Raw genomic sequence first — 14,255 nt, 5'->3', positions numbered from 1 at the left:
ACTGAAAAAAATCTCAACAGTTCCTTAAGTACGGCTTATTTGACATTCCCATACCACATGGTATATGGTTCTTACAGACAACTAACTCCTACCTTTCGCTTCAATCTACTATTCACATTCCCTTCCCTTTTTTTTTTAAGCCGATATGTTTCCTTTATAGTGAATGTTTCCCTCCCATCCATCCCATAGGATCATCACCTTCCAGAAAGCCTTCGCTTTCTTGTTCTACTCATCATACATACACAATCATTAGAGGGTAGGTAAAATGCCTCTTCTGTGAACATCCATAATTGCCTTTATTTCTCTTCACCCATAATCAAATTATATTAAAAAAGACTGTCCATTTAATTGCCAGTATCCCCAAACAGGTTTTAAAATTCTGAGCATTTTAGCACAATATCCAAAACAAAGTTGGCAGTGATAACGTGAATAGAAAATATATATTATAATAATAATAAAAAAAGGTAACTTTTGTAAAATTCTTCTTCAGGGCAACACAGTCACAGATTAATACCTCTAGCTAAAAGATCTAATTTTCTTAGCACTGATTTCCAATAGCAATCCCTCACTAGTCCGGTAATAAGAACTTAAGCAATGTTTGCTTATATACCAGGAATTGTTACAAGTGATTTGTATTTAATTCATTTAATAACTCATTAATCAACATTTATTAATTTTATATACTGATAATTAGACACCACCCCCTGGAAAGCTGTTTTATTCTTCTCTGGAAGGATAGTATCTGAGCAAGGCTTTGACAGATTGATAGCAAGCAAATCTGTCCTCCCCCTTACTGTATAAGCCATGTAGCCAGGGCCTAGAGTCCAAAGGGCTTCTGGCTCCAAGATCCCAAACTGGAAACTCAAGAGCATTCAACTGTCTTATCCTTTAAGAATATTTCTTCTCAGGAGAAAAGTGGTCTTCTCAGCTGCCCTAGGGCACCTTCTAGAAGCCTAATGTTTATGCAAGGCACTTTGAGACTCTTTACATTAACTATTTTTACTTTATTCTACTTATTTTATTATATTTTCCCTTAAGTAAGAGCTGTATGCGGGGGGAAAAACCCTTCTGGCAACATGAAATGATATCCTCACTGTGGCTTAAAATACTCCTAACTGTGAAAAAGGTCTATAAATCAACATCTGAACTCACAAGTCAATTATTGTTAGACAAGGAGCATCAAGTATTTGTGTCTTTTTATAATCAATTGACAGCTTACTAGTAACACATTAAAAAAATGATTAGTAATATATTCTCCTTTCTGGAATTAGGGTAGTATATTTCATCTTTTATTTGCTGCCATCAATTAAGACTTGGGGCTTAAGAGGAGTATTTCAAATGAAGACTAAAATTACCAGTCAGTATATACACTTATACTTCTTTTAACATACTTCTGCCATGATTGTAACAGTCTCCCTACTTATTTCAAACTTGAAGTTACTAAATGCATTTTAGTATGTCTGAAAAACTTCTCAATATAGACTCTAAATTTTTTACTGAATATATGAAAAGGTTTTTGTTTTTTAAATTAAACCAGAAAAAAGTAAAAGCAAAGGAAGTGAAGACACCGAAATTTTTCTAGAAATTTTAAGTTTTTCTTAAGACAGTCGCAAGTGATGAAATTTAAAAAAATACATTATTCAAATCAGAACCGTAAAAACTCCAGAAAAAAAATCTGTATATCAAATTTGAGATAAATGCAAATTCTTACAGAGTAAGGAAAAGCAGAACTAGAGAAATGAGATTGATGGTAATACTATGTTTAAGAGCTTTGGTACTAACAGGGCCTAGATCTGGGTTCTTGTTCTGCGGTGTCACCTTCACAGATTAACTTTCCTAAGCCCCAGTTTTCTTCTCTGCAAAATTTGAGATAAAACTATTACCTCCTTCATAGAGTATTTTGGGGGCTAAATTAAATGGTTTACCTGATTTGCAATTCTGTCAAATCCATGCATAGTGATCAGTGTACCCGTTCTAAATTATCACATTACATTGGCGAGAAGAACCAAGAGGAGGATGGGGAAGAGTGGGAAGCGAAAGCACAGAATCTTGTTCTAAACAATTTCTTTGACAATACTTCTTTGACAATGCAATAAATTATCAAGTCCAAATTCAACTAAAGTACTTCAGAATTATGAGAGAATACTTCAATGGTATACATTCACTGAGATCTCCTTAATATAAAAAAATACAATTTTTAATACAGGTAATAAAAAGAAATGATGGGTGGGGCGCTTGGGCGGCTCAGTCATTAATAAGCATCTGCCTTCAACTAGGGTCATGATCCCAGGGTCCTGGGATTAAGCCCCATGACAGGCTCCCTGCTTGGGGAGCCTAATTTCCCCTTTCCCTCTGCCTGCTGCTCCACCTGCTGTCCTCTCTCTCTGTCAAATAAATAAAATCTAGAAAGGAAAGAAAGGAAAGAAAGGAAAGAAAGGAAAGAAAGGAAAGGAAAGGAAAGGAAGGAAGGAAGGAAGGAAGGAAGAAAGAAAAGAAAGAAAGAAAGAAAGAAAGAAAAGAAAGAAAGAAAGAAAGAAAGAATCTACAGCTACATGGATCTCAAAGACCTCAAATCACTAATGGTTTAAGAAGCCATTCAACACCTGGAAGAGATGATGATTGCTGGGCAGCATACCCAGAGTTTCTGATTTAATAGATTTAGGGCAGCACTTGACAATTTGCATTTCTGATAAATTCCCCGATGATGCTCCTACTGCCAGTCCCAGAACCATACTTCATGAGCTACTGAGAAAATTGATGATTACTTTTCATTCCATACCAAACCTGATAAAACTGATAAGATACTGCAGAAGATAAAGAAACCCATGGGTATACATAGCACCTCTTCAAGCTAAGCCTAAAGGTAAACAGTATCTAAGTATTATACTGAGGTAAACAGTATCTAAGGATCATCAAAAGAGGAGAATTTGGAATAGGAAAGACACCACGAAGCCAGGGGACTATCATCATGGTAAATGAAATAAGCTAAAAGGCTTCCTATTAGATAGAAAAATAGATTACAAAGCATAAGCCACAAGTGGAATAAACAAGTCAGTAAAGTTTTTCTTTCCTCCGTTACTGAAAAGCAAAAAAGTTTTTGTCTTCTCATCTGATAATTCAGACAGCCTTCAGAGGATATTCATATAAACTCTTCAAACAGGGGTGCCTAGTTGGCTCAGTCGGTTAAGCATCTGCCTTCGGCTCAGGTCATGATCCCAGAGTCCTGGGATAGAGCCCCATATGGGGCTCCTTGCTCAGCGGGGAGCCTGCTTCTCCTTCTCCCTCTGCTGCTCCTCCTGCTTGTGTTCTCACTCTAATAAATAAATAAAATCTTTAAAAACATTTTTAAAAAATAAACTCTTTAAACAAAAGAATGAAATATAGAAACACACTTGGCTGGATGTTTTATATTTATATGTCATCCCCTGATCAAAAACAAAAGCCCTTCTTTCCTGCAAAGAATTATTAAATTGTTTTGATATATATGTTTTAACAGTTGTTTTTACAAATAGTTTTTGATTCATCAATATTTCTTGGGAAAAATTAAAATCCCTAGACTAAAAAAAATAAGCAAAAGCAAAAATTAGTATGTAAAAAATACTTTAGAAAATAGTTATCGACTTTAGAAAATAGTTATCTCAGAGTGGTGTTAAACGACATGAAAGGCGCCTAATATAAAAAGAACAAAAAAGATGTGCTTGATTCAGGAGATGAGGACAAACATTTGCTCTGATAAAGCCAGCTAAATAATGGTGCTAACTGAAGATTACAGTCTCACAGTTCCAATCATAAGATGAAAACTAATGGTATAGCACTGTTGGACAGGCTGTGTCAGTTACTGTGATGCCAAGTGGGTGGTCAGTGGCAAAGAACAAGCAGTATTTAGGAAGACATGAGCAAAATGAATGAAAGCTCATTAAAAAAAAATAAATCCCTGGGCAACAGGGGATCTTTAGGGGTAGAAACCTCCTCCACTACAAATTATTATTCTAATATGCAGAGTTGGAAAAAAACTGGATTTGTGTCATAGAACATGGCTACAGGCTTCCTGGTAAATGACAAAAGGGTTCTTTTTATAAAACCTGAGCAACTTAGATCTGTGTTAGTTTGCCCACTTCCCTGGACATTGATCTCTTGAGCAGTGTCACATATGACATTATTATATCTGTAGTGAAAATATAGAGAAATTGATTGCTAATAACCACAGAAGGCAGATACTTTTCTTTGGCAAAAGCCAGGTGCTTTAAACACTGCCCAGAATAAGATGACTGCACCTGAAATCCAGGTAGACAATCACAGATATCCTGTTAAGAGCAGTAAAGTAGGAAAAAAAAAAACAAAAACCATACCTTCTCTTATTTACTTAATGTTTCAATGCATCGGTCTTGGTGAATACATATTTAACCTAGTAAATTACCTGCTTTTATTTACTGTATATTTTTATGTGAGAGTTAAAGTTGACTCTGGATTATATAACCTTTTCTCTATATATTACCACCAAACCAAATGGTTCAGAATACAAATACAGCAATGAGTACTTATTTTTTAAAAAAACTTCACATTTGGAGTGCCTGGTTGGCTCAGCAATTTGAGCATCCGACTCTCCATCTCAGTTCAGGACATGACCTCAGGGTCATGAGATCTAGCCCCACATTGGGCTCTCTGCTCAGCGGGGAGTCATCTTCTCTCTCTTTCCCCTTCTCCTTCTGCCCTTCCCTGCCCACCCCAGTGGTGTGCACACTCTAAAATAAATAAATAAATAAATAAATAAATAAATCTTACAAAAAAAATAAAACTTCACATTTGGAGACATTAAAAACTCTTAGCCAGATAACTAAAAATAAACAATGTCATTTTACCCATGCATAAAATGAACTACCCAAGCCAGTATATTCATTCATGTAGCAGCCAAGTAAAGCACATCATTTACTGAATGTTCACACATACAAACAATGGATATAATTTGCTTTTTGTTAATGGTCTTCTAGATGTTCTTAAATGTCCAGATCTAAGGCACTAAACTGAAAGGCTTCCTGGTTATGCTATCCAAATATTTTATTTTCATTGGAAGCTGTCTATAGAGAAAAAGCCAAAGCTACATAGAAAACTAACAAGCATCTTTAAAATATCTGAATGTTAATCATTCTTCTCCTCTCTAATTACACTGTTAACATGCTTCAGGACTATGTAGTATAGTGGAGTTAAACTACAGGGCAGTTAGATTATAGCCAATTCATCTATGATGAGATTCTGCTGTTTATAATTTCTTATATCCCCATGCACCCAATGAGGTACCTTTACTGTGGTACATTCAACGAAACGTGGTAGGCCCAATGAAAGCATTCTTCCTCATAAAGAGTACTAGCTCACAAATTGTTGAACTTTTTATTTTAAAAAGGCAAAAGAAAATCACCTGGCATTAATGAAATTTTGGACACAAGAGTAACATTAAACTATAATTAGAAACATACACAGAGAAATCGATTATTTGCTTTACTCTATGTAAGTTTCCCAAATATCTTAATCACCTGGAAAAATTTTTCTAAAACATTATTTCTGTGTCTTGGTCATAAATCTGGGATCTACAGAATATTCTCTGATTGATAGGCTGTACTACCAGGTCTAGGAACCACTGTTCTACACCACTGGCTCACGTAAGTGAGTTGCAATGTAGTTCTGACTTTTCCATCTTAGGTCATTCTACTCAGTTATGACACACACATAAAAATGGATACATATATAGGGTGGGAAGATTCTCACTACATCAATTCTAGAGTGCTTCCAAATTGTAAATCAGAAAGGTACTGGCTACTGAAAATTTGTTTCTATGTTGACAAACGACAAAAATGACAGGAATTATCAAAATATGGCACATGAAACTGTCTGCTCATAATAGCCTATCTACATTTTCCATGAACCCTACAACTCACACTCTTATAATTGAGGAAGAAATATTAAAAGGTGAAATACTAAAATATATTCACTGACCACTACTTAGCATACTTATATTTGGAATTTTAGGCTTCTTAAAAAGATGTTAACCAAAGCAGGATGACTAAATAAATGAATTTAAGACCCAATCATGTGTACATTCAGTTTCCACTTACCAAATGAGGTGGCTTATTTATCACAATAATCACCCATTTCTATGCTTTCCAAAAACTACATGTTGATTAATTCCTAAACTTAATGAAGCATGTCCTTTACTGCTCCTGAGATTTCATCAGCACTTACAGCTCTTCTTTCTCATAGCTCCAAACCTCACTCAAGAGACTCTATATATACTTCATTGTCCCTATATCATACACTTTACTTATTTGAGAGAGAGAGCAAGCACAGAGGAGAGTAAGAGTGAGAGGCAGAGTCCCTGCTGAGCAGGGAGCCCCATGTGGGGTTTGATCCCAGGACCCTGAGATCATGACCTGAGCCAAAGGCAGACGTTTAACTGACTGAGCCACCCAGGTATGCCCATATCATATATTTTAAATTAACTCTGGCCAATAATAAAAGTGATTTAGAAAAATCTCTTAACTTGTAAAAACACAACAAGAAAAGAAATGACACTAATAATGTATTCCCAAATAAAGCTCAATATCCAGCCAGATGTCAAGTGTTTTCCCACCTTAGGGATGGTAAACAAAAATCTACCAGGTATGTACAGCCAACCTGACCTCTTCATCTTAGGCTAGTTCTAATGATGATTGTCCTTCAGACTAACAGAATACAAAACCATCCAGGGACAATCAAGGTGCACGGACTCCTAGGATAGCCCCTCAAATCAGATTTTTTTAAATTGAACTGTAGTTGGTACATTACATTACTTTAGTTCCAAGTGTAAAACATAGTGATTCAATTAAGTCTATACACTATGCTTTGCTCATGACAAGTGTACCTACCATCTGTCACCATACAACACTATTACAATACCATTGACTATATTCTCTATGCTGTACCTTTCACCTCTGTAACTTACACATTCCAAAACTGGAAGCCTATACCTCCTATTCCCCTTAACCAATTTTGCCCATCCTCTCACACCCTTCCCCTCTGGAAACCATCAGTTTGTTTTCCGTATTTCTTTGACTGTTTCTGATTTCTTTTGTTGTTGTTGTTGTTGTTTATTCATTTGTTTTGTTTTTTAGATTCTACATAGAAGGGAAATCATTTGGTATTTCTCTTCCTTGGATTTCACTTAGTATAATGTCCTCTAGGTCTATATATGTTGTTGCAAATAACAAGATCTCATTCTTTTTTATGGCTGAGTAATATTCCATTATAGACATATACCACTAATCTGAACAAAAAAAGTCAGTCTTCGGACGCCTGGGTGGCACAGCGGTTAAGCGTCTGCCTTCAGCTCAGGGCGTGATCCCGGCGTTATGGGATCGAACCCCACATCAGGCTCCTCCACAATGAGCCTGCTTCTTCCTCTCCCACTCCCCCTGCTTGTGTTCCCTCTCTCGCTGGCTGTCTATCTCTGTCAAATAAATAAATAAAATCTTTAAAAAAAAAAAGTCAGTCTTTTTTTAAGTCTAGACAATTGACAAAGTATCTTTCAGACTGCTAATTAGCAACAGCATACAACATCTGCATAAGATAAAACCTGATTTTGACTATCACTGTCTTAAAGAACCCAGAATTATCAAATCTTACAAAGGCAGAGAGTATGACACTAGCTTTGTTGTTTTTAACTTTTTAAAAGATTTTTATTTATTTATTTGAGAGAGAGCACACTAGAGAGAGTGTGTGTGTGCAAGCATGACTAGGGGACAGACAGAGAGGAAGAAGAAGGTTCCCTGCNGAACAGGGAGCCCAACATGGGGCTCGATCCGGGATCATGACCTGAACTAGGCAGATGCTTAACAGATTGAGCCACCCAGGCACCCCAATAATTGCTTTGGATAACCACTCGCTTTGGCTGAGAATAAGCTGCTCAATAAATTACTGAATTGATTTAATAAATATTTTAAAGTAAAAAACATACTGCTTCACCAAAATAATACTGTTAAGTCACTTATAAATCCTTTCATGCCACAAATTTCAGACACTCAACTTGTCAGCTGTGTAAACTAGATATAAATTTTTTTGGTGATATTATATAGTGATAACAGTTCATGACTAATTTGGCCCAATAAATTATAAGATGGCTATACAACATATATTTGGAATATTTCCAATTTCCATATGTATATGTATGAATTTCTGTATGTGTATGGGTGACACATATATGTGTGTGTCCGTGTGTGTGTGTGTGTGTGTGTGTGTGTATAAATGAGTTTACCACCTCAGTTTCCAGACACTGCTTAAAGGAATATTTTTACCATATTAAACACAAACTTACTGGGAATGACATTACAAATAAAACAGAAGATAAATGCAATCTTAAAAAGGATTAAACAGGGGCGCCTGGGTGGCACAGCGGTTAAGCGTCTGCCTTCGGCTCAGGGCATGATCCCGGCGTTGTGGGATCGAGCCCCACATCAGGCTCCTCCGCTAGGAGCCTGCTTCTTCCTCTCCCACTCCCCCTGCTTGTGTTCCCTCTCTCGCTGGCTGTCTCTATCTCTGTCAAATAAATAAATAAAATCTTAAAAAAAAAAAGGATTAAACATTTATTTATTTATGTAAAATGAATGTAGAAATGCCTCCCTGTATCATAGTTAATGAGAAAACCAAGAAGCATAAAACTGATACAAGGATTCTCAATCATACAAATATTTAGCCAATCAGTACTTATTACAAAGGCCCTGGGAAAACCACTATGGGAAAGATGAATATTAAAGTTGGTCTCTATCATCAAAAAGCTTAAAGTCTGACTGGAATAAGATATATGAATATTAAAGTAGAAAAGGCAGTACAAGTATAAAACAAGGGATAAACTCATGGATTTAGTAAAGAAAGGGGCCTTAAAGAACATACTGGCTGCTTTTTATTAGAGTAGAAATTGGGCAGAGAGATTTTTAAAAACCTGCCAAGATCACACAACTTACATATAAGCAGCAGCTGTTACCTCTAGTGACACCCAATGAAGTGTTCTGTTAATCTGAAGTGGCATTAAAACAAAAAACAACAACCCTGTAAACATCAAAAAGAGCCATCAAAATCATCACTGGGCTTTTCTTTAAGGGAATAAAAATACCAGATGAATGCATTCTGAAAGAAAATTGCTAGTATCCCAGATGTTCAAGACTGACAATCCAAATGTGTACCTGCATAATTTACATTAATAAACATCTGTATTTTTAAAATAATATACTTCTTTGAACATGAGAAAGTAATACGCGTTTATCATATGAACTTTGGAAAGCCAATAAGGAGTCATGTGGATAAGGATCACTGAGCAAAATGAAATCAGAGAATCCTTGCAATATCTAATAAAACAAACAAACAAATAATTAAAAAGAAATGTCCTAGGGGGATTATGGGAAGATGGATTATGGAAAGTAGGAAGCACCAGGAATTTATCACCACTAGAAAGCAATTGTACAGGACAGAATGTGATATAACTATTTTGGAACTCTAGAGTCTATTTAAGGTTTGTAATATCCAGAGGAAGGCTTGGAAATTGCCATTAATTTCGGTTAATTTCAGCTCTTTGCTCAGTAGCTACCCATCTCCCACTACTGAATCCAATGAGAGGCAGCTATGAAGCTGATACTAGAGGATCTTACACAGCTTGTGGTGACAGAATGGGTAAAAGGGATCCTGTTGCCCAATGTCAGGGATTTGTGCTGATGGTGGCTTCTCATCTCAGAAAAACATATTACACAGGTTGCCATCGTTATTCCATTTCCTCTTATTGTTGGAAGTCCCTCTTCCTCCTGAGTCATAACTTCTATGGAATTTAAAAGGCCAGTGCCCCTTTTCCCTCCCTTCATTTTACTCTTCTTTTTTTTTTTTTTTTTTTTTTTTTTTATGATAGAGTGGTTTTGGGCGTGCAGGGGCAGGGGTGGGGGGGTGAGGGGGTAAAGAAGTCAGAGGGAGAAAGAATCTCACGCAGGTTCCACGCCTAGCGCTCAGCCCAGTGCTGAATCCTACATAGGGCTTGATCTCAGGATCCTGAGATCATCACTTAAGCCTAAACCAAGAGTCTGCCGCTTAACCGACCGAGCCACCTAGGTGCCCCTACTCTTCCTCTTTTTGGGAGCCAGAGATTACAGACTAGGATATTCAAAAGAAACTGCATAAAATGAGAGGAATTAAAAAGTCATGATGCATGTCCAGGGGAAGGTACAGGCTCACAGACACCTGAGAGACCTTAATTTTATACCTCAAGCTGATCTTTGGTACAGAGACACACTACAATTAAAAAAGTAGAATAATAAACAAAGACAAAAAAGCAGCAAACCCTGCAGAACAGGAAAATCTGATTTCCAGAGCTACTAAATTATTAGTTTCAAATGACAGTTTTTAAATAGAAAATATCAAGACATACAAAAAAAAAAGTATGCCCCTAATCCTCATGTTGTTCAAGGCCCAACGCTTCTATTTCAAGGGAATAGCCTGCAAAGTGACAAGGTAAGGAGAAAAAAATTAATGAAGCCTATACTAGTAATGTGAACAGAAACTGTAACACTGTAAACCAAAGAAAGCATTTACAAGAGAAAACAGGTGAGACTATGTCCTATTTACTTAGTTTTCAAGTTGTCCAAGTAGGTCAAAGATACAACAAAGAATTTTTCCTGCCCTGCAGATGAATAAGCTCCACACTAGTTGGTGCAAAATAATCCTCTCAGATAAAACAAGTATTTAAAGGCTTTTACTTGAAATATTTACCTAAAAAGTTAGAATTACATGAAACTTAGATAATACTTAATATATAAATTGACATTAATACCTTCACTTGATTCTCAAGTCATGTCATGTCACTAACAGCAACCCAGGAGCCCTAAGGAAACAGTCGGAGTTAAGTAAACCATAGGGGTTACAAATGGCACCATCACATGTTTATTCATGTTCAGCTTATTACTATACAACACAGGCATATGGGCCCAGTTGGTGGAATTAATGAATGCAGCTAACTTGAACTTAAAGGTATTATGATGTTTTTAAATGAAAGTGAAATAATTCAGACATTGCAAAAAAAAACCAGTCGATCTTTCCTGGAAAGAACAGTGGCTGCCTGTCTAAAGCGTATTGCTTAGGAAAAGAAAGAAAAGAAAAGAAAAGAAAAGAAAAGAGGACAGGAGAAAGAAAGAAAGAGAAAGAAAGAAACAAACTCTATGTAGAACTTTAAAATAAAGGTAGGCAAGAAACTGATTTTTGAAAGAAACTTGTGCTATGGAGAGAGCAATTTGAAAACGTTTTTATCTCTGATTTTGTGGCTGAAACTGATGTATTACCTATAAGAAATTCTCATACATAGGCACTTAAAACTACTTATAAAAAGAACTTTCTAACATATATTCCTACAAAGAGCATGAATAGGCTTTATTATGTCCATTTGTTAAAAATATAAAAACACAACTTTCCAGTTTGGAAAAACAATTTACATGAGAAAAGAAATTTACTAACAGAATTCCTACAAAATCTGTGTAAAATTGGTGAGATTGAAAATGAAAAATGTACAAATTATCATTATTTTTTTCAACAGCCCTCTTTTGGTCAAAACCCTAAAGTTCCAGTACAGAGGAGTAGGACTTTGTGACAAGAACTCATGGTAAAATAAAAAAAAAAAAAGATTTCCCTCTGATAATAACTAAAGAAAAGAATATATACTATATACTATCAACCTTTGTTTAAATTAGGTAAAAGTGAAAAATACAAATTCTACTACTGTTTACTTAGTGTCTAACTCAATATGGCTGGCATTTTTCAAAGAACAGTAACAATGGACAAAACATTAGAACTTTGCCTCTCTTCAGTTAGAAAAATTATCTTGATTGGATAAACAGTCAAATAAAATGTAAAACGAAAGATATTTTAGGAAAATCTGTGGGTGGTTTCCACGTTTTGTTATTGTTCTTTGAGATGAAACTGAGGTAAGAATATATTTAAGCTGTTTTTCAGCCAGCTAGAATTAGTTTCCACACTTATCTCTTGTCAGCTGGAGTGTTTGTAGCAAGGAAAAGATTAAAATAGAATTAAAAGAAAGGCTGAAGGTGGGACAAATAAGGGACAAAATAGGTATAAATTCCAGTTTTAGAATTTATAGACAAGCAAACATATTCTTAGTACTTCCTAAAAAGATCAGGTGGAAATGCTGTCTATAAAATTATGTGGATTTAGTTAAGTCAAGTTGGGGCAGAGACTGGTGAGATGTTTCCTTGAGTTCATCAGAGCTGAAGAGTAATCCTAAATAATTGCGTTTTTGAATGTGATTTCTAGATAAACTTGTCCACAGTGGAATAACTAGTAACTCCTGACAACTTTATAAAATCTTTTTTTCTCTCCATTTGTTCCCAGTGAATATAGAGGTGACACAATTTACTTAGAAACTCACTCAGATCAAATGAATCCAAAGTTTAAGCACCTTTAGTCTAACTATATAATGACATGCTATTTTTTTCATTGTTATTTTACAATGTCGATTATTTTTAAAAATTTATAATGTCTAATACTCAAAACTCACAAAATAATTCATACAAAAAGTCTGTAATTCTCCAGAAAAGCCATGTTCTCTCTTGCATCTCAGTTTTCAATACTACATAGCAATGTGCCTGGAACCACATAAACACATGGAGACATATCCACACACTTATATGTGTATATACATGCATATGTACACACATGTATGTGCAGAGATACATACACATATGTATCTTTTAATAAATGTATTTACTTTGTAAAGAACCTATTAGAATCCTAACCTTAATGAATATGCCCCCAGAGTTGTTTTTAATAACACTGGTGGATCAATAGTCAACAAAATAAGTAAACAATCTCAGTGGGAAAATGATTAAGTTTAATGACACAAAATCTTCATGTAAAAAAGGCAATTACTTATAAGTTATTACAATATTTATAACTACTGACCATGAAACATCCCATGATGTATCCCATGTCAATTTTGTATTACTGTAAAACAATAAAAAAAATTGAGAGAATTTCCTTAAAATACACATTTAAAATATATTCACTTCTGAATTATATAGGCTAATGAAGACACAACACATTTGCAAATAATCTAGAAATCTTTTCAGCTTTTGAAATGTATTATATCTTTTTACTGGCACTGATTTATCTCGTAACTACATCTTAAACGTCATATTAGCCAACAGTACTCTGAACGCAGGAAATTCTCTGAGCACAGGGAATTTGACTAGAAATATGCGGAATAGGAAGAGGAATGAAGGCTGTGATTCAAAGCTAATGTGTTTACTTGGATGGCTAAACAGTATAAAGGAAACAAAGATCTGAATCAACAAAAACATCTTATTTTTGGATGGAGGAAGGTATCATACGTAGGACTCAATATTTAAGACCTGTGCACTAAAGTCAGTGAGTAAGAAGAGAACGAACACATAGAGACTTTCTTTGGAAAAGTACATTTCATACTCATAAAGTATAGTATTGTACAGTACTGTACTTACAAGAGCAATTACTCCAGGGCATATGTTCATTTAGGAAGAATAATGAATAGAATCCTTCCCACTATTTTGTTTTTTCCCTTTGACATACTCACAGTTGAATTCCTGTAAATGTAAATATTATATGCTACGACCCCAGTGAATCAATTAGCAAATATTAAACTATTTTAAGAAGACAAATCTGAAAATACTGCCTTAAAAAGAAACCACTTGAGAATTTCTAGAAATTATCCCATGTAAACCCGAAATCTTATAATTTACCCTAAAAACTTTAAGAACAGTTTGTTGTTTCTAATGAGACTCTTTGGTTTATGCAGGAAACAAAAGGACCATATCCTTACAATCTGAGTACTAAGCCCGAGATTATATTCTCCCATTGTGTCTACTAAAGAATACTAATGTATATACACCCCTTAACCTCCCCATCAACATGCTTAGATAACTTTGCCATGACAGTTGAAAAATCTCAGTTTAAACATTTATACCGTAATAAGATCTCCACAAATAGTTGGATTTTTTTTTAAAAGAGAGACCTTATCGGAAACATTTTTTTTTTTTTTTTTTTTTTGCTTTAAAAAGACAGCTTGGAATTTTTTCTTACACAACGTTGTACAATACACAGGAAAACTTTCTTTTTGAGACTCCAAACCAGAATTTTCAGTTACTTACATTATTCTTTGTACTGAAAAATAATTGTTCATCATGATGACTTTAAGATAAAATACCCAA

The 14,255-nt window shown here is 35.1% G+C and overlaps 1 protein-coding gene across 5 annotated transcripts in view; it reads right to left on the bottom strand.

The window, feature by feature from the left end:
• ORC4 (origin recognition complex subunit 4) overlaps positions 1 to 14,255 on the bottom strand; it is an 86,424-nt gene that overhangs the window by 51,141 nt on the left and 21,028 nt on the right. For 2 of the 5 annotated variants that reach the window (XM_008695888.2, XM_008695884.2), the window contains exon 2: positions 12,973 to 13,014. The exons of 2 other annotated variants lie outside the window; for them this stretch is intronic. In XM_008695888.2, the coding sequence (XP_008694110.1) occupies positions 12,973 to 12,982 (10 nt within the window). In that variant the 5' untranslated portion in view covers positions 12,983 to 13,014. Of the gene's footprint in view, positions 1 to 10,834; positions 10,886 to 12,972; positions 13,015 to 14,255 lie in introns of all 5 variants that reach the window. One more of the 5 variants, XM_008695886.2, reaches the window with a different exon arrangement.

This window comes from Ursus maritimus, unplaced genomic scaffold, assembly GCF_017311325.1.
Source record: "Ursus maritimus isolate PB19 unplaced genomic scaffold, ASM1731132v1 scaffold_1, whole genome shotgun sequence".
Lineage (NCBI taxonomy): Eukaryota > Metazoa > Chordata > Mammalia > Carnivora > Ursidae > Ursus > Ursus maritimus.
This window is presented reverse-complemented; position numbering and strand designations above follow the sequence as displayed.